This window comes from Vipera ursinii (assembly GCF_947247035.1).
Source record: "Vipera ursinii genome assembly, chromosome: 3".
Taxonomy (NCBI): domain Eukaryota; kingdom Metazoa; phylum Chordata; class Lepidosauria; order Squamata; family Viperidae; genus Vipera; species Vipera ursinii.
In genome coordinates, this window is record NC_139516.1 from 23,443,435 (window position 1) to 23,462,674 (window position 19,240).

A 19,240-nucleotide genomic window follows, 5' to 3' on the forward strand; every position below is an offset into this window, starting at 1 on the left:
AGCAGTATTAATAGGAATTCTAGCACCATCAGGGGCTGGAGCTCCCGATGAATGGATTGGCTTTTGTACAGATACAACGTCTCGAAGAGGTGTTGTAGCTTGAAGCAATGATTGATTAATAGACATCTGTGAAAATGCGTGCTGCATTCTCTGTATTTGCCCCTGTAGTACATATAGTAACTCATTTCTATCTTGTAAAACAGATTCACCAGCAGATGGTGTTATAACATTAGATTCAGAAGAGGAGGGGGCGAGCTCCCAGGTAGGGGTAGAGTTCTCCAGGGCCGCCTGAGCTTATGGCTTGGGCGGCTGAAGGATTGAACTCCCCCGTAGCCTGGGTTGCTCCCAGCTGGCCGTCGCCTCTGCTCCTGATTTCTTGGAGCAGAGCCAGCCGTCTGCGACCACCCCTGCCTGAAGGAATGACTATGATTTAAAGGAGCAGGCAGAGCGATACAAGAGGAAATGGTAAAGAGGATTACTATGTTTTACTCTCCAGCTTGATGGACTTTTTTGGATTACAAATCTGAAGTGAAAGTGCGTCATATTTGGTAAAAGATGGCGGCTAAACCACCCCCTAAAACTCTTCGGAGTGCTGGAACTTCTCCCGTGCAACAATCATTATTGCAGGCGCTGCATCCTCCTGATGTATTGATATCAAAGGACTTACAAGATGCTCTTGAAAAACATACCCAGGTAATTTTGGAATCAATTAATATTAGATTTGCACAGATGGAGGAGAAATTGGAGAAATTGGAGGAGAGAATGGAGGAGAGGATGGAACAGAAGCTTAAAGCGATGAGGGTAGACATCTTGACTTCAGTGTGTAAAGTGGCTCGGTGTGTGGAAGAATTGGAGGAAAAGCTAGAAGACTTGACTCAAAAGAATGCTATATTAGAAGCAAAAGTATTGGAGAATGAAAATAAAATGGAAAGGGAACTGTGTCTTGCTCAATATTTCCAGATGCAGTTTGCCATTAGAATTAGAGGCTTAAAGGAGAATACTAAGGAAGATCTAAAGCAGCTGGTTTCTGAGGCTTTTGAAATAGTGTTGAAACAGCCAGCATCTGAAATAAAAGGAGGCATGGACAAAGTGTTTCGTGTGAATTCATGGATTGCCAGACAGAGAAAGTTGCCTAGAGATGTGGTGGTATATTTTGCAAAAAGGGAAACTAGAGATGAAGTTATACAAGCTGCTTATGATACTAAAGTTATGATTGCTAATCAAGAAGTTTTGGTCTTAAAAGAAATTCCTCCAAAGATTCTAAGGAGAAGGAAGGATTTTACATTTCTTGTGCAAGAGCTCAAGCAGCGAGATATAAGGTTCAGATGGGAGATCCCAGTGGGGTTGATGGTGACGCACGAAGGTAAAAAGTACCGTTTGGTTAGTGTGATGCAAGCGCGTGATTTCTACAATAATGTTTTAAATGCAACGCCATTAACACTTTTGGAAGCTGGAAAGGGATCTGGAGAAGGAGTGCATCAAGAGGCCGAAGATGGTCAGATAGAAGACAACGGTGTTGGAGGAGATCAAGATACAAACTCGTCGGATGAATCTATAAAACAGAGGGTGACGCGTGCTGCTGCAAAACGATCTAAGAAGAGAAAGTAGCAGGAATCGCAGAAGTCTATGGAACTTTTACGATATAGTCAAGTAGTCAAGTAGGGGAGGGGGGAAAAGATTTGGGTGTAGACGCAATATATTTTTATATTTGGTGGTTCTGTGGAAAGGGTGAGCTTTTTTGGATTAAAGTTTGGGGGAATATATAGAAGATTCTCAAATGAAGGTTCAAGTTTTGTTTGCAATCTTTTTTTTTTTTTTTTGTGTTTGGAATAATTATAGATGTGGTACTGGAAGAGGAACGGCCGATTACAGAAGAGTTGACTTTAAAGTTTTTTGATTTGGGATCCTTGGTTAATTTGGAAAATTATTTGTAAGAATGTTATATCATGGAATGGATAAAATGGATGGAGTTTATTTAGGATAAGTATAGGGTTGAGGAGGGGTTTTTTTCTTCTTTTTCCTTTTTTTTGTCTTTAATATATATTTAATACTATTAAGGTTTGTTCCATTCTATATAAGCTAGAGAGTGTCCTTTTCTTATTCTAGTTTTTTTTATACATATATTTAATATTGTTAAGGTTTGTTTTATCCTATATAAGCTAGAGAGTGATGGATTTTAGAATTTATAGTTGTTAGTATATGGTTGCTTAGGTTTGCTTTTTTTATATATATATACCTTGTATTCAGCTCTGGGAAGTAGGGGGGGAGGGGGGAGGTAGGGGGGGGAGGAGGGAGGGGGGAGGAGGGGAGGTAGGGGGGGAGGAGGGAGGGGGAAGGGGGTTTTTTTTAAAGGAAAATTGTATTTTAAAACTTTTCAATAAAAAAAAACATTAGATTCAGGCATCACTGTAGCCTTGTTTGTCATTTGATCCTGCACAACATCATGAGACTGTGATGCAGGTGCTTTCTGTTCCCTTCGTCTGACACAACACCCACTTGTGGGAGTGGCTTTGGCTTGGAAGAAGAAGGCAATATGGCGGAATCTGGGATGTGAATCACAGCAGAGTCCCCCTTATGCTGCTTAATCAGTGATGCATATGCTTTTGCCTGGTGCAGCCCCTGTTCAAATGCCTCAATTTGATCAAAATAACTTTGCACGGCCTTCTCATGCAGAGTTTTTTCAGGGCTAAGAGGAGAATAATGAATTTCATCTTTCCTAAGTGGAACTTTAGGTCTGGCACCGAGCCACTCAAATTCAGCATGGGCCCCTTGAGTGTGAACTTTTTCTGGGGCGGCTGTCTGAGAGCTTGTAAAATCAGAAGATGATGTGACTGACCTTAAATCATTGACAGGGGCTGCAGCTTCTTCTCCAAGACGCGTGGCAGAAGCAAGTGGCGTCTGTAAACTTGAAGGAAGATGCCTCTGTGAAATGGCCTCCTCCTCTTCATCAGACTGATAATGAGCCTCCTTTTTGCCTTTCCTCCTGCTCTTCTTTTTCGGCATATTTCAGTAATTAATCACAGCGTTCCTCAGTCGCTGACCTAACTAACTGACTAATAGCCTGAACGCTTATCAGCATCTCTTGAAAGTAAAAACCAAACCATCCTCTGCTACCATGTCAAAGGAGTAAATCAACAACTTTGTATCAGAAGTCGATGAACCATGGTTCATTTGACGCATGGTGCACAACAGGTAAAAGAAAAAAAACCCGAAACATATTCTACTGTAAAAACTTTAATCAGAAAAACAAAGAAGGACTCCTAACTGACTACATGCTCTATCTCACCAGACAGCACAGAGAGAAAGAAAAAAAGAAAAAAACCAAATTGTTTGGACATGCGCACACGGTGGTAGAGCCAGACATGAAACCAAAACATGGTTGAACATGTGACACTCACCATGGTTACAGTGATAAGATAACAGCACAGCTGGCAAAGAGCAGACTGCAACCTGCTTAGCTGACAAACACATAAAAACGCAGTGACATAAGTTTCACCAAAATATTTAGAAGTTAAATGAAATACAAACAGATCCCTCAGCAATGTTGCATATTTGTTGTAAAAGAGGTAAGTTAAGAGGTAGGAGAACCAATTTGGTCTAGTGCAGGGGTAGGCAACTTCGGCTCTTTTATGACTCATGGACTTCAACTCTCAGAATTCTGGGAGTTGAAGTCCATGAGTCATAAAAGAGCTGAGATTGCCTTTCCCTGGTCTAGTGGTTAAGGCACCAGGCTAGAAAGCAAAAGACCATGAGTTTGATTCCCACCTTAGCCCTGAAAGCCAGCTGGGTGACTTTGGGCTAGTCACTCTCAGGACATCTCAATTCATAGGATTATTGTTGTGGGGAAAATAGAAGGAGGAAGCTCTGTTGGATATGTTCGCTGCCTTGAGTCATTTGTAAAAATAATAAAGGTGGAATATAAATAAGTGCTTTCTTCACATTCTTTTCCAATCTGGTGAGCTTTTTCCTAGATTTTTAAAACCTTTACAAAAAATATCATTTCTAAGTCTTTTGCAGATGTGTTTGAAGGAAGGATAAATACTATCCACCACAGATATTTTTTTTGTTAGTATTATCCAGAAATCTACTTCCAGAGGAATTTGGGAGATTTTTTAAATAATGTTATGCTACATGTTCTCTCCATAGTACATGCAGTGTAATTCCCAAGCTCCAGGAACATGTTGCAGTAGAACACTACACATAGTAGAACACACACTGCCTTGGTGGAGCAGTGGGCTAATGCCTCCTTAAGTAACACCAGCTGCCTGCAATTAGTGCAGGTTCGCGTCCCACCAGGCTCAAGGTTGACTCAGCCTTCCATCCTTCCGAGGTAGGTAAAATGAGGACCCAGATTGTTGGGGGCAATAAGTTGACTTTGTAATAATGCCGCTTGGGGGGCGGGGGGGCAAAAACCCTAATAAGCAGGCATATACATAGAATGAAGGCTATTGCTAAGCACATTGGTTTGTGCTTAAAATTGTAAGCCGCCCTGAGTCTTCGGAGAAGGGCGGGATATAAATGGGATTAAATAAAAATAAATAAAAATAAAAAATAAATAAATAAATAAATTATCACAAAATGTTGCCACTTAGGTCAGTTCTGCATTAGTAATTTATAGTGTCTTCTAATATCATCCAACCATTATGCCAACTTAAGAGTTTTTACATCCTTTCAGTGATCACTAAATGCCATCAGTCACTACTTTGAAAAATGACCACAGTGTCTATATACAAATCAATCCATGTGCTTCAGTTTTTGTAACTGCTAATAACCTTTGTAGTGTTTGGCTATGTAAACACTCCACATAGGAATTAAAAGTACCAAAATTGTTGTTTTATTCTCTTAGTAGGCTTGGATAACTATATCAAGTGCACCATGTTCTGCTGAAATTATGTCTTTGTTGAGGTCAAGTCAACATACATAGGGATGAAAATGTGTTCTTTGAACAAGAAGCAGAAAAGAAAAAAAATGAAACAGTGAAAGAAACATCTCCCATATTTTGGTTTTGCATCTGCCAAATTGCAGTCAGTATAATTACTCCATCTGGGACAGATTTACCATAGTCATCAGTATTTGATCATATTGTTTAATTATTTGAAAAATTAATTAAAAATTAATCATAAGATTCTTGGAGCACAATTTTCAGTGCTGCCAAAAAAGTTGCAAAATCACTCTCCTTTTGATTCAGTTATCTTAAATATCACTGATTACAATTGTTAAACACAGTTGTTAAACATTGGCTGAATTTGATCACAATTGAAGGCAAATATACGTGTTCCAAGATAATGTTGCAAGATCCAATTTGAGTCAGTCTTCAGAACCAAAGTTTTATTCTTCCAAGCTTTCAGACTTATGCTGGAGCCCATCATCAGGAAATCTTTCTTTCTCCAGAATATGTGCACTGGGTTGTTCTACTCATTATAGCTATATGGTGCCTGGTTGTAGTTTTTAGTTGTTAATTAGGATGTTGATGTGCTGCTGTGCTTTCAGTTCCTAAGTACCTGATAAGCTGATGGTAAATGTGCACTCCTTTTCACTGATAAAGGGCCCATTTCCCAGGTTTCAATCATTACTCTGGCTATTTTTGTCCTTGCATGGCCAACAATCATAGTAGCTGTAAAATTGAATGCATATCCTTGTTCATTGCAGTGTGAGGCTACCAATGAGTTCAGGTCTTCTCATCCCACCAGATTGCAAGAACATTAGCCCAATCCCCAAAGCTTGGAAGAATAAATCTTTGATCCTGGCGACTGATTGGATCCTGAATTTGATCACCTTATAAAGCAATATTTCATTATGACTTCCATGTTTAGTCTGTTGTTTTGAATACTTTTGTCCAAAAAAGGAGTTCTGGGGACCTTGAACATGAGTTTTTACAATAATGTTGCAAGAAAGGGAAGATATATTTCTTGGTTTGCAATTAAGTATGACCCATACTGACAAAACCACAGTTATGATGAAAAAAACACCTGCCTTTTGAGAGCTTATGGAGAAATGTAAGATGCAGTTCAATTTGCGTATTTACGGTATAATTATCCTGTTTCCTCTCATGTATTCTTAAACACATCAAGAAATGACTGAGGCAGGAAATACTTAATTTTCTGTTCTAAATTTGCTGCAGATGAAGATGTTTGTAGTATTTAAAAAAGAGTCAGGAGTCATAGCTAGTTCCTGTTTGTTTCCATCTTCTATTCCCTCCATCTTTTTTGCCCCTCTCTACGCTGCTAGAAGTATACAAAACAAATCTCAGGTCAGCACATAAAACAAATAGCTTCAGATCAGATTCCATATCCGTAAACAGTGTTGTCTGCTCCAGTAGTGGTGCTTAGTGGTAATTGTATTCTGTGTTTAGTAAATACTTGACTCTAATGCAGTTCATATTCTGCTCCAAGAGTTCTTTTCCTGATCCAGACTGTATACAGTTCAATCTGTATACAGGTTTTTTTCCTGATGTAGATTGTAGAAACCCTGCATGCATTCATTCAAACATCAGAAGACCAAATTATGAGTTATGATTGAGATATCTAACTGTACCTTCTTTTTATGGAATGTTGGCTAAAATACAAGATGGTGAACCAAAGCAAAGACTAACAGTGGTTACTATATCATTTAGTTAACATTTGTAGGTATTGTACAATCATTTAAAATATAGTGGGTAGTAGGCCACTAGATACACTGCTTTGAGTTCCTGGAGAAAGCATGAGATACAAATGTATAAGCAACTAAATACCTGATAACAGGAAGTATATAGGACTAGATGTGAACAACTAGGTAAAGGTAAAGGTTCCCCTGCACATGCGTGCTAGTCGTTTCCAACTCTAGGGGCCGGTGCTCATCTCCGTTTCAAAGCCGAAGAGCCAGCGCTTGTCCGAGGTCATCTCTGTGGTCATGTGGCCGGCATGACTAGATGCCAAAGGCGCATGGAACGCTGTTACCTTCCCACCATAGTGGTCCCTATTTTTCTACTTGCATTTTACGTGCTTTCGAACTGCTAGGTTGGCAGAATGTGAGCAACTAGCTGACCTCAAAAAGCAAAGCAGACTGAGACCTGGTGAGTACTTGGATGAGGGATCACCCACAAATATTATGAAGGTTAGACTAAAAAGTTGAAAAATATTTCAGAAGAAGGCAATGGAAAACTATATTAAGTTATATTAAACTGTTTTACGTATTGGGGAAGATTTAAATCAATTTGTACGCCTTGATCCTAAATATTTTTCCAAAAGTGTAGTATCAAGCCTCCCTCTCATATTATGCTTTCTGCTGGGAACCTCATGATGCTATCTGCAAAAACATTAAGACAGCAGGGCTATATTCATGTGTCTCCACATGCAATGTTGTCCTTATCTACTGCCATCTACTGCCATCACAGTCGCTCCACTTAACAACAACAGCTTACAGATAAATAAGATGGTTGCTGGATGAATACAATCCAGTCTCCCACAAAATTGGTGATTTCCTCCCACAGTCTGACATCCTTGTTGGAAAGTCTAGCGAATGAAAAATACATAGACATCTGCTTTCCATAGTAGCAAAGTCAGTCTGATGTTAAATTTTCTTGTCATTTCATATTATGGAGGTCCAGACAGTGGAAACTTCAGCTGCTGCCCATTCCACTAGGAAATTCCTCAGATTCCACAGCTTTCCCAGAGCCTTGTTGTCAACTATTTCACATTGTGCTCTTCCTATCTTGGAAAGCAAGCCCACTGAGAAACAAGATAAAAATTGGATCAAAAAATTAGTGAATCATAAAAGTCATGGGGGAAGAAACAAATTGACTAATGGACTTAGATGAAAATTCAAGTTCTTTTATCCTACTACAGCTGGGGGGAATGACATAAGTAAAAGATATATTGGTCTCATTTCTTTTAAACAAAGCATGTTTTGATTGCTTTCCCAGGCTGTCTCTATTAGTGAGTATGTTGGCAGATAAGAATACAGACTATAAAGAACAGAAACAAGATGAGTTGAGCTACAAAAAGGCATTATATAGAATGAAAATTTGCACCAAGGAACATTCATGTAGGACTTCCTGACTGAGCTTTTTCCTACTATTGAGTTATAATACTATCTATCCTCTCTTGAACTGGCAAAAAATTATACCAGCATAAAATTTACTGTCCCAATTGCTTCTGTTCCTAGAGCCTAACTCTTTTCTGATGCATACATAACCATGCCACCCGGGCTTTTTTTTTCTGCCATGTTCTTATGATTGAGGTAGCTTCAGATTGAAGTAGTGCTTTGGTTCTCATTTTAACACCATCCTAGAGCAATCTCATGAACAGAATCTATTAGGCTTTGCCATATTGTAACTGGGAAGTCAAATACTACAGTAATTGTGTGTATGTGTATTCCTCAGTTAATATGCTAGGTTTTCACTAATCCTTAAAACAGCAGAAAAATATGGCTGTATAATGTGTGCTGCTTGCCGCTGATCTCTGTTCTGCCACACTAATGAGGCTGGCAAATGCCACTGTGCTTGTTTACTTACTCCAGGACAAAGTTACAAAAAGTATCGATAGATTTCCTTGACTTGGTTCCCACTTCTTGTCTCATCTGTCATCTGTCATCTTCTTGTCTCATCTTCTGTCACTGGAAAATCCATCACCCAAAGGTGGTTTGATGCTGTGAAGACATTGTACATCATTAGTGTAGAAATAACCACAGCCCATCTCATGCACAGTCTGATGAAGGGCAACATACTGGAGATACGGCCGTGAGTTTAAGGGCAAGTGAGAACATGAACTTTAAGCATAGCTCAGAATTTGAGCAGAGCAGAATTTGAGCAGAGCAGAACAAAATTACAGCCAGAAATCCTTTGGTAACTGTGGGATTGCTTGAACAAAATGGCCTGAACATGATAAGTACATAATTTAAAAACATAGTTACAATATTAAGATGTGGAAGATTCCTTGATTAAGATTGAATCTGAAGCATTGAGAGAAGAATTAGTATTTACCTCTGGTCTCTTTGAGAGGGCTACATATGTATTTAGATTTGAAAGCAGAAAGTCTTTTGAACAATGCAGAAATGTGCAAGTACTTACCTTTTTCCTAAAACTTATCAAATTTGTAGACAACACCAAGCTGGTATTAATAATAACATCATAATTATATAATTGATATGGGGAACTTATCAAATTTGCAGATGACACCAAGCTGGCAGGACTAGCCAATACCCCTGAAGGTAGGCTCAAGATCCAGAAGGATCTGGACAGACGTGAACACTGGGCGCTATCTAACAAAATGAAATTCCATGGTGAGAAAAATAAAGTTTTACACTTAATCAAGAAAAATCAAATGTACAGTTATAGACTAGGTGGAACCTGGTTCAATTTTCAGTAACTGCAAAAGGGTTATTGGAGTCCTAGTGGACAATCACTTAAATCACTTAAACACCATTCTGCTGAGCATCCTTATTGAAAAGCTGACTGATTTGAATTTTCCCCCCTCCATCTGCTATTGGATTAAAGACTTTCTAAGGGACCGGCTACAAACAGTGAGGGTCAGGTCTGTTTTATCTACCCCACTGAAGCTTTGCACGGGCTCGCCACAGGGCTGCGTGCTTAGCCCGTACCTGTACACATTGTACACATACGATTGTGTATCGTTTGACCCATCTACTGCGATAATTAAGTTTGCAGATGATACCACCATAGTGGGTCTTATTACAGGTGGAGATGAAACAGCGTACAGGGTGGAGGTACAACAACTATCCTCATGGTGTCTAGCAAACAACTTGCACCTGAACATCAGCAAGACAAAGGAGATGGTGCTAGACTTCCGGAAGAAAAGAGAGGAACCTGCCCCACTTTACATCGGGAGGGGGGGCTGTGTGGAGAGAGTTTCCTCCTTTAAATTCCTGGGAGTCTACCTCTGTGAAGATCTTACCTGGAAAGTCAATACAACCCAGGTGGCCAGAAAGGCCCAACAGAGACTCCACTTCCTCAGGGTCTTGCAGAAGAACAGGGTAGAACAACGGCTAATGACCTTCTTTTACCGGTCTACTATAGAGAGCGTCCTCTCACATTGTATTGTGGTTTGGTATGCTGGCCTGACAGCAATGGATAGGGAAAAAGTATAGAGGGTGGTGAGCACAGCACAAAACATCATGGACTGTCCCTTGGATGACATCGCCAGGGCTCACTGCCTTGGAAGAGTGAGGAAAATTCTCAGGGACGATTCACACCAAGGTCGGTACCTCTTTACTCGATACAGGAGTACAGCCAGCTGTACCCACAGGCTGAAGAACAGCTTCTATCCATGGGCTGTCAGGCTCTTGACCGGGAAATAACTTTATGTATGATTGATTTCCAAGGCCGGTGTGTTGTGAAATTAGCTCACATGGTGTAACAAGATGGTGAGTTTGTTGTCACTGTGAGTTGTGGTGGGGGGCATGAAGGGAGACAGCCAATCTCAATGTATACATGGTTGTACTTTGACAATAAAAGTTCATTCATGAGCCAGCAGTGTGCTGCAACCACCCAAAAAGCCAATACAATCCAAGGCTGCATAAACAGAGGAATAGAATGAAACTTCCTGACAGTTAGAACAATTAACCAGTGGAACAACCTGCCTCCAGAAGCGGTGAATGCTCCAACATTGGAAGTTTTTAAGAAGAGACTGGACAGCCATTTGTCCGAAATGGTATAGGGTTTCCTGCCTGAGCAGAGGGTTGGGCTAGATGACCTTCAAGGTCCCTTCCATCTTCATTATTATTGTTGTTGTTGTTGTTATTATTATTATTATTATTATTATTATTATTATTATTATTATTATTATTCATAAAAAACAGTTGCGGGAATAGGGTATGTCTAATGGAAAGAAGGACCAAATGACATGATAGCAGTGTTCCAATATTTGAGAATCTGCCACAAAGAAGAGGGGTCAAACTATTACCCAAAGCACCAACAGGCAGGACAAGAAGCAATAGATGGAAACTAATCAAGGAGAGAACCAATTAAAACTAGGGAGAAATTTCCTGGCATTGAGAACAAGCAGTGGAACAGTTTGCTTTCAGAAATTGTGGGTCTCTATCACTGGAGGTTTTTTTTAAAAGAGATTGGACAACCATTTGTCCATATTGGTATATAGGATCTCTTGCTTGTGCAGGGGGTTGGGACTAGATGACCTCAAAGATCCCTCCTAATTTTGTTATTCTGTTAAAATCTCTGCATCTTTTCTGCATCAACAGCACAATCCTGGGGTGGGGATGGGTGGGTGGGAGAGATTCATTTGGTTTAAGGAGTTGCAGATGGGTTCAAAGTGAGCATTTACATGCTTTGAAGTACCTTCTTATCTTTGAATTTAAAATATGCAATATATGTAAAAGAGGTGGGGCTTCAATTGTGTAGCCTCAACTCCATCTTTTCTCTTGAATACACATAATCACCCCCCTCTGGTGGATACACCCGACATGGATAACTGAATGACTCCTGAAACAGGACCTGTTGGGAACAACTGTCATGGCATTGTTTTGCTCATAGGGTGATTTTTTTTGCTTGTTAAGCTTATTTGTTTAAATTTGATTAGTGGGTTGTAGATCACTTTGACAGAAACATAGTCTTGGTCAAGGATAGCTGTCATTGTGGAAGGAATTCTGATAGGTACCCCTTCAGATTAGATCTGAATGAATAAATCAATATATAGATATGTAAAACCATTCTGAGTAGGTGCAGAATAGATTTACATCAATACCAACTGTTTCCATGCACTGAGATGATAGGAAACATCTCCCATTATCAGAGAATACAATAATACAGAGAAACATGAATATCACCACCATCATCTCAGTATTGTTTCAATAGCAGAGAAACTGCCATCTGCTCACTATAAAAGCAACTTGTTTTCACATTGAAGCCAAACACCTTTTACAAATTACTCTGCATTCCCTACATTCTCAGCCTCTTTATATTGCTCAGATAGATCACAGCTGGAGCCAGAGCAATTATGTTTCCCAATGATTCCCACTGATTTTGAATCCATCCGGCTCCTCCCATCCCCTCAGCCTCCAAATACATGATGTTTTTTGGTCTTACATAGCTTTTAGGCGACATCGTTGCTTTCATAACTGGACTAGACCAAAAGTTTATTTTTCTCAGCTGAATTGCACACATATTATACAGGAACATTCATGGTCTCTCTCTTACACAGTTGCAGCTGCATTTTTATTGATTTTATTGGCTCAAGAGGATTAAAAAAAATTAAGCACCTTGGGTTACAGAATATAAATTTTGAAAAATTGCAGCACTTGGCCAACCTGATCTCTCCAAAGTCAGAACACAGAAGATGTCAAAGACAGTCTTGAAACTCCTATTAAAAGACTCAGAGGGATGGGAAAGCCGATGCCTAAGACCTGGAGCAGAGGAAAGCAGCCATTACCAGCAGGGAGAACATTTTGAAGTTAGACAGCAGGTGATAAGTGCATTCACAAAATGATAGCCATGAAAGCCTTGCATTCACAAAATGGCTGCCAGTTGGAAAACACCCTTTTATTAGAGTAGAAAGTCATCTTCCAACTTGCAAAGCACAAGGGTTCATTTTTCTGCTATAGGCTGGCTTCCTATATAAAATAATAATAAAGTGATCTCACAATATACAACACACTTTTTTTCACTTTGGTCAAATCAGATGTGAAATTCCAGAAAAATGAAGAATTCATCCCACAGGATAGCTCTGAAATGACGGAGACCATATCAAAAAACTTTTTTTTCTCCAACTTAACAAAATGGTTATAGATTGATTATAAGATCAAGTTGTTCTTATTAAAGAATCTTTATTATCTGTGAAAGAGATTTTAAAAAATACAAGGAAAGATACAAGATCCAGGTGCAGACTTTGAAATAAGGATAACATGAGAGACATCTGGGTGGGGAGTGCCAAAAAATTCAGTATGACTGAGTGGTCAAAGTCCCACCCTTTTTTTACAGGCATCATGCATGCAATGCATGTTAAAACTAGGCAAGGTTTGAATTGCAGTCACAGCTGCCACTTTGATATTTTTACCCAAAGACAAATGTTCCTCATTAAAATTAAGGGAGAAAACATTCACTGAGCCAGTATATCCCATAAGTCATGTCTTTTTGTACAAGACAATGATGAACAAACTAGCCAATCACATATTAGTGTACTAATCACACTAAACATACATCTCTGTGCAAACCCTGAGATAGGGTTGGATGACAACTCAGCAGCTTCTGCAAATCCAAGAGAATTAGATTGAGTAGACTATGTTTATTTAATCATGGGTAAGCATGCTACACAAATGCCACTACTGTGGATATTGTCTTCTTTGACTGGTGCAGTGGCTAATAATTTGGTGTAATAAATGGCTATTTTATATTCCAACTTTAAGAGAATTGGGTCATATATGAATATAGCCAAATGGCACCTCCATTGTCAAGAGCAGTGGTTCTTAATTTGAGCAACTTTAAGATGGGTGGACTTCAGCTCCCAAAATCCTCCAGCCATGGAGAAACACTGGTCAAGATGGAAATAGACTGTGCTTGGGAATGCCCAGATTTGCAGAAATACCAAGTTGCTGTTCCTCTTGTCCCCACTTGCCCTGAGTAGTTTCTTCAGGGCCACTGAATGTGTGGTGATAAGGCTGGCTTCTGACTTTGTGATGTAGGTGCTCATTTTTCTATTCTCCTTTGCTCCTACCTAACCCATACAGGTTATTGTGCCACATGGAGCACAAATATCCCACACATCTCTCTTGATCCATAATGACAGAATACCACCATAATAAAGTAACAATTTGAAGATCTTTCACAAAACAGCCTTCTTGACAATATTTTTGGTAGGTTAGCTAGTTTATGGCTGAATTGTGCAAAGCCAGGCTGAGTCATGGTGCAGTGGTTAGAATGCCAGCAATTTGGCAGTTCAGTTCTCACCAGCTCAAGATTGACTCAGCCTTCCATCCTTCTGAGGTCGGTAAAATGAGGACCCAGATTGTTGGGGACAATATGCTGACTTTGTAAACTGCTTAGAAAGAGCTGTAAAGCATTATGAAGCAATATATAAGTAAGTGCTATTGCCATTGCTATGTCTAATGATAGCAAAAAATCACAAGGAAAGGGAAATGTGAGTTACTACCTAGACAGCACACAATTCACTATTGCACATCTCATTTCTAAAATTTATTATTTTTATTCCTATCCCATAATGTTCCAGATAAAGCTGCCATGAAAGGTATCAGCTAGTCGTTTATTTTCTGTCTTTGTCTCAGTCAGATGGCTTTTCCAATGAGTGAAGTTTTCAGCATGCAAAATTTTTTAATTGGCATGCTTGTATTCTCTCCTGGCACTGGTCACCAGTCCATTTGCCAACAGACCAAGAGCGAGAAAATGTTTGATCTTGGCAAGCAAATAGCTCAGGGAGGAAGCTTGTATTACCGGCACTAATTTAGACTTCAAGAAATTGAGAAGGTAGAATTCTTGAGACGGGAGGTTCTTCTTTACTTCAGAAAGATACTGGCAAGAATTTATTTTCTTTTCCCTTTGATTTTTCCCCTCCTGTTGCTGGAATGGCATGGGCAATGGGTGGAGGTAGATTAATCATTTTCAGACTTGCCCTCATGCTGTTCAATATTTTTGTGCTCCTTCTTCATGTTCAGACCTGCTTTTCCTACTGTGTACAGCCTCTTGTGCTTTGCTTCCATAGATCTATCTTTTCCTGAAGTTACTTTGGGAATCTTTGCAGCCACCACCTCTTTTTCCCACCCTGACAAACTGTTCCTTGTAGATCGGTTTCTCGAGTTCATCATCTTTCAGATGTGTGGACTTCAGCTCCCAGAATTCCCCAGCTAATCCCAGTGATTGAAGCTCAGCCCTTTTTATTAATTGCTTTCCAGGAGCTAATGAAAATCTTTTTTTTTTAAGGAGGACTTTCAATCTGTACTCCTTTTGTTCTTTGAAATTTAGGTGTCTGAACTGTTCTCTTGCGTCTGTAGAAGTTCCTCAATTATTTGGCTTGTTTTATTGTTCTGCATTTTGAGTGCTGAGGTTATGCACTTAGAACTATAAAAAGTCTACCTCAAGTCAAGTTTAACTGCTGATGATCTCAGGAATATCACCATATAGAGACATTTTTTGGCCATTCCTATATTGTGGCCAAATACAACATATTCAAATATAGCATAACCAATGGGTATTTTTGCTATTTTCAGGGGGAAAAACATGGCAAATCACAGTCATGTGACTATGGGACATTGCAACAGAGTAAATGTGAGCAGTTGCCAAGTGTCCAAAATGCAGTCATGTGACTGGGGGCAGGGGGAGCATGTGGCAGTCGTAAATGAGGAGAGGTTGTGAGTACTATAGCTTTTTTGATTTCCATCATAAATTTGAATGGTCATTAAGCAACCAGTCATAAGTTGATTACCTTTAGACATCCCGTTTCGTGAAAATGGGTAGCTGTATCTCTCCTGTGTGAAGAGATATTTTGACAGAGGAATAAAGGGATCAGGGAAGCTTTTCCTTAACATACTTACTGATAAATAAAGCCCACAAATCTACCTATTCCATTTTCCAAATTCTGTAGCCTTACCCCTTTCCTTTTCAACAAATCTAACTAATAAGGCTTAGTTGTGAGCAACTGTTAGGAGGTGAGAGCTTTTGAGCAGAGATATCATGTGCTGACTTCCATGTGTCCTCTGGAATATAGAGAATAACTCTTCTTGTTTCCCAGATCCTGTGTCTGACCTCTATGTCAGCTTCTCTGACAAACTGTCATCGGAATGCAAGACTTCTTGGCTTAACCTTTATTAGATGTGCTGCCACAGTCTGGGGCAAATTCTGCATTAGTTGTATCATGGAGTTCTGCAAATTGGTCATTGGTATATCCACTTGTTGCTGGTGTTACAACAATGCTGCAGCCAGATGTTTGGCAGATAGCCGAATTTCTTGAGGACTAAAATTCTTCTCTTTGAAAGAGAATATGAGATTTGCAAGTTTGATAACAACTTTCACAGGTAAACCAGATAGGAAACACAACCAGATGAGCTTATTCTACTTTATTATAAATTACATTAATAGAATCTTGTAACTCTAAAAGTACAAATCTCCCACCGTCTCCTTTACCACTTGAGCTTGTGTCTCCACCCATTACGCATCTGTGGGCTATGGTGTCTCATCTGCCTGTCCCTAGGAATATCTCTTCATTTGTTTCTCAAATCTTTCTCACATACCATTAAATTTGTGCCTTCTCTTCACAAAAAAGCAGCTTACTGCAAAAAGTTATTCATGTAAAAAAATTATATTCTGTGTTTGTGTTTGTGTCTGATACTACAAAACCCATTGCTTACCTGATTTATGTTCTCTTTTCCTCTTTGGTTCATAATTCAGTATACAAGCTGATTAATTACCGGTATGTACTTTTCTTTTCCTATGTAGGATTTTTGCAGTATATCCACTAGATGGAGTATAATGTAAGGTACCAGTTTGGTCCACTGTTTGCTAGTACATAAATAAAAAGTACCTCTGTACACAATATGCTTAAATACAGTTATGCTGAAATCAATTGGGAGGCAGTCTTCTGCACTGGTATTGCCCAGTTACGTGGACTTCAGCACCCAGAATGGCCATATAAAGAATTCTGGAAATTGGAACCCACAAATCTAGAATAAATCTGTGTTTGGGGAAAACTACTGTAGTCTTAAGATTATACTGAAAAATATAGAATGAATCACTTAAAAGTTTAAAGCTGTGGAAGAACTATAAGTTGTGGTAGAAGGCATGATTTGTGCATGGGAGAAGCTATCTACTAACAGCCATGTAATTTTTAAATTATTTATTTCATTTCTTCTTCTTCACATGTGATTATGCTTTTTAACATTTTTGCCATATGTTAAATAAATAAGATGTGATTGGGTTTTTGAGTTTGGAACTAAGTCAGGGGTAGGCAACCTTGGCTCTTTTATGACTCATGGACTTCAACTCCCAGAATTCCTGAGTCAGCTATGCTGACTCAGGAATTCTGGGAGTTGAAGTCCATGAGTCATAAAAGAGCCAAGGTTGCCTACCCCTGAACTAAGTTCTCAGAAATATTTTTACTCAAGCATGAAGATTCTGAATTTGGGGACCATCATTAATCTCTCATCTTAATGTATCTCACAAGCCTATTTTGTTGGAGCTCAGCTTTTCCATGCATGATAATGATTGTATGCTTGGAAGAAAACTGGGTGGGAAGAATGAATCGGATCCAAGAGATCTAGAAGTCTGTGGAAACACTGTGCTAAAAATAATATAATCCTTTATTCCCTGGACAAGCCTTGAGAGTCTTTCTAAATTCCTCAAATCATTGATGTTCACCCTAACTATAACAAGAGCATATTACAGTGAATCACATTGGTTGCCTATAGATTTCCAGAATCAGTTTAACATGTATGTCATGTTATTACGTAAAGCCTAAAAATGATGTATGGTTAAAGTTTCTATGTAAGGAACCAGTATGGATATTTTTCCACATGTTGCTGAATTACAGCTCCCAACATTCCTCATACTTGGCCACAAGGGAATGCTGGAGTCAGTGCAATATAATGCATACACCTTGGAAAGTGGATGAGAGAGAGGTTCAATTTCTGCTGAGCCATTAGGTTCTACACGGGTTACTTTGGACAGTCATTGTTCCTGAACCTATCTTATCAGTACTATTGTTGATAATACTGTTGTTTTAAGGGTGAAAAAATGGGTGAATTTCTTCCATAAGTAAATTAGAGTTAGAAGAAAGGAACCGTTTAAGGTGGTGCTGTCTGATAACTTTTAAAGAAAGTCAGAAAATAAGCTCTCTTCCTTTCGATGTGCACAGTGCTATCATACAATGTTTACTATTTACCAAAAGAGGGAAAGGTTTTGCCAATGGAAAAAGGCTGACTGAGACACATTTTTCTGATCAGAGCAAATTTAAAAGTTGAAATCCTCTTTAAATCCCAGAGAGTTTTTTTTAAAAAAAAAAATGAGAAGAGACAAAATATTTACAGAACAAAATTGATAAATCTTCATGTTTTGCAAGAGCCATAGTAGCACTTTAAAAGCCTTACTTTTTCAAGGTGGGGTTGTTGGGTGTTCCATTGCTGGAGGTTTTCAAGAAAAGATTGGACAGCCATTTGTCCAGGAGGTAGAAGGATTCCTGATTTGAGCAGGGGATTGGACAAGACCTCCAAGGTCCCTTCCAGCCCTATGAATCTATAAAAAAGAGCCTTGGTGGAGCAGTGGGCTAATGCCTCCTTAAGTAACACCAGCTGCCTGCAATTATTGCAGGTTCGCATCCCACCAGGCTCAAGGTTGACTCAGCCTTCCATCCTTCTGAGGTAGGTAAAATGAGGACCCAGATTGTTGGGGGCAATAAGCTGACTTTGTAATAATGCTGCTTGTGTGTGTGTGTGTGTGTGTGTGTGAAAGCTCTAATAAGCAGGCATATACATAGAATGAAGGCTATTGCTAAGCACATTTGATTTGTGCTTAGATTGTAAGCCGCCCTGAGTCTTCGGAGAAGGGCGGGATATAAATGGGATTAAAATAAAATAAAAAAATGAATAAAAAAATAAGTTCTATGACTTTATCAAAATATGGTACTGAAATGATAGCAGGGATCAGAAATTAATATATGCTCAGATCTCTGATGACCATGTAGTGTAGCAGATCATGACCTGCTACATAGGTACCTGGGATTTGAGACAGTTGTTTAAAAGTACAGCTTTATTGAATAGCAAATTGACAGAGTAATCAATATTAAAATAATTGTCCCTCTGATATTTAATTATGAATTCATTCTTGTTTGGGGCTGACTTGCTGGCAACACCAAATTTAATGTCCTCATTAGTATCTGTTGTTTCTTTCTGGTTATTGGGAAGGCCCAATCAACTGGTAAATGAAGTCTGTTCCATACCTTAGCTATGTCATATCTGTCCATGGTTTAGGAAGCAAGGAATTATCATGATCCATACAGATCACATAGCAGGTAAGAAAGAAGTAAAGTCTCCTTCAATCTTAGATCTTGAGAAAAGGCTAAGGAGGCTGTTAGCTCATTTGAGAAGTTGAAGGAAATATCCCAAATGAAAGTAGTGACAAACCACTTCCATACCAGTATCACAAAAACTACATAAATATGTTCACTAAATAACCAAGAGTTGAGCCTTACTTGTAGAATTGTTTATCTTTAAAGGACACTTCCAATATAGTTTTCTTAGTATTGTTGCTGCTGTTGTTGTTAAAATGGTTTGTTGTTACCTTCCTCTGGGA

At 39.1% G+C, this 19,240-nt stretch overlaps 1 protein-coding gene across 2 annotated transcripts in view; it reads left to right on the forward strand.

Annotated features, from left to right (window-relative positions):
* Nucleotides 1–704: 704 nt before the first annotated feature.
* LOC310638086 (uncharacterized protein) overlaps nt 705–19,240 on the forward strand; it is an 880,437-nt gene continuing 861,901 nt past the window's right edge. The window contains exons 1-2 of one of the 2 annotated variants that reach the window (XM_083358835.1): nt 705–1,748; nt 1,784–2,002. In XM_083358835.1, coding sequence (XP_083214961.1) covers nt 730–1,608 — 879 coding nt within the window. In that variant the 5' untranslated portion in view covers nt 705–729 and the 3' untranslated portion in view covers nt 1,609–1,748; nt 1,784–2,002. Of the gene's footprint in view, nt 1,749–1,783; nt 2,253–19,240 lie in introns of those variants that run through there. The other variant, XM_083358834.1, reaches the window with a different exon arrangement.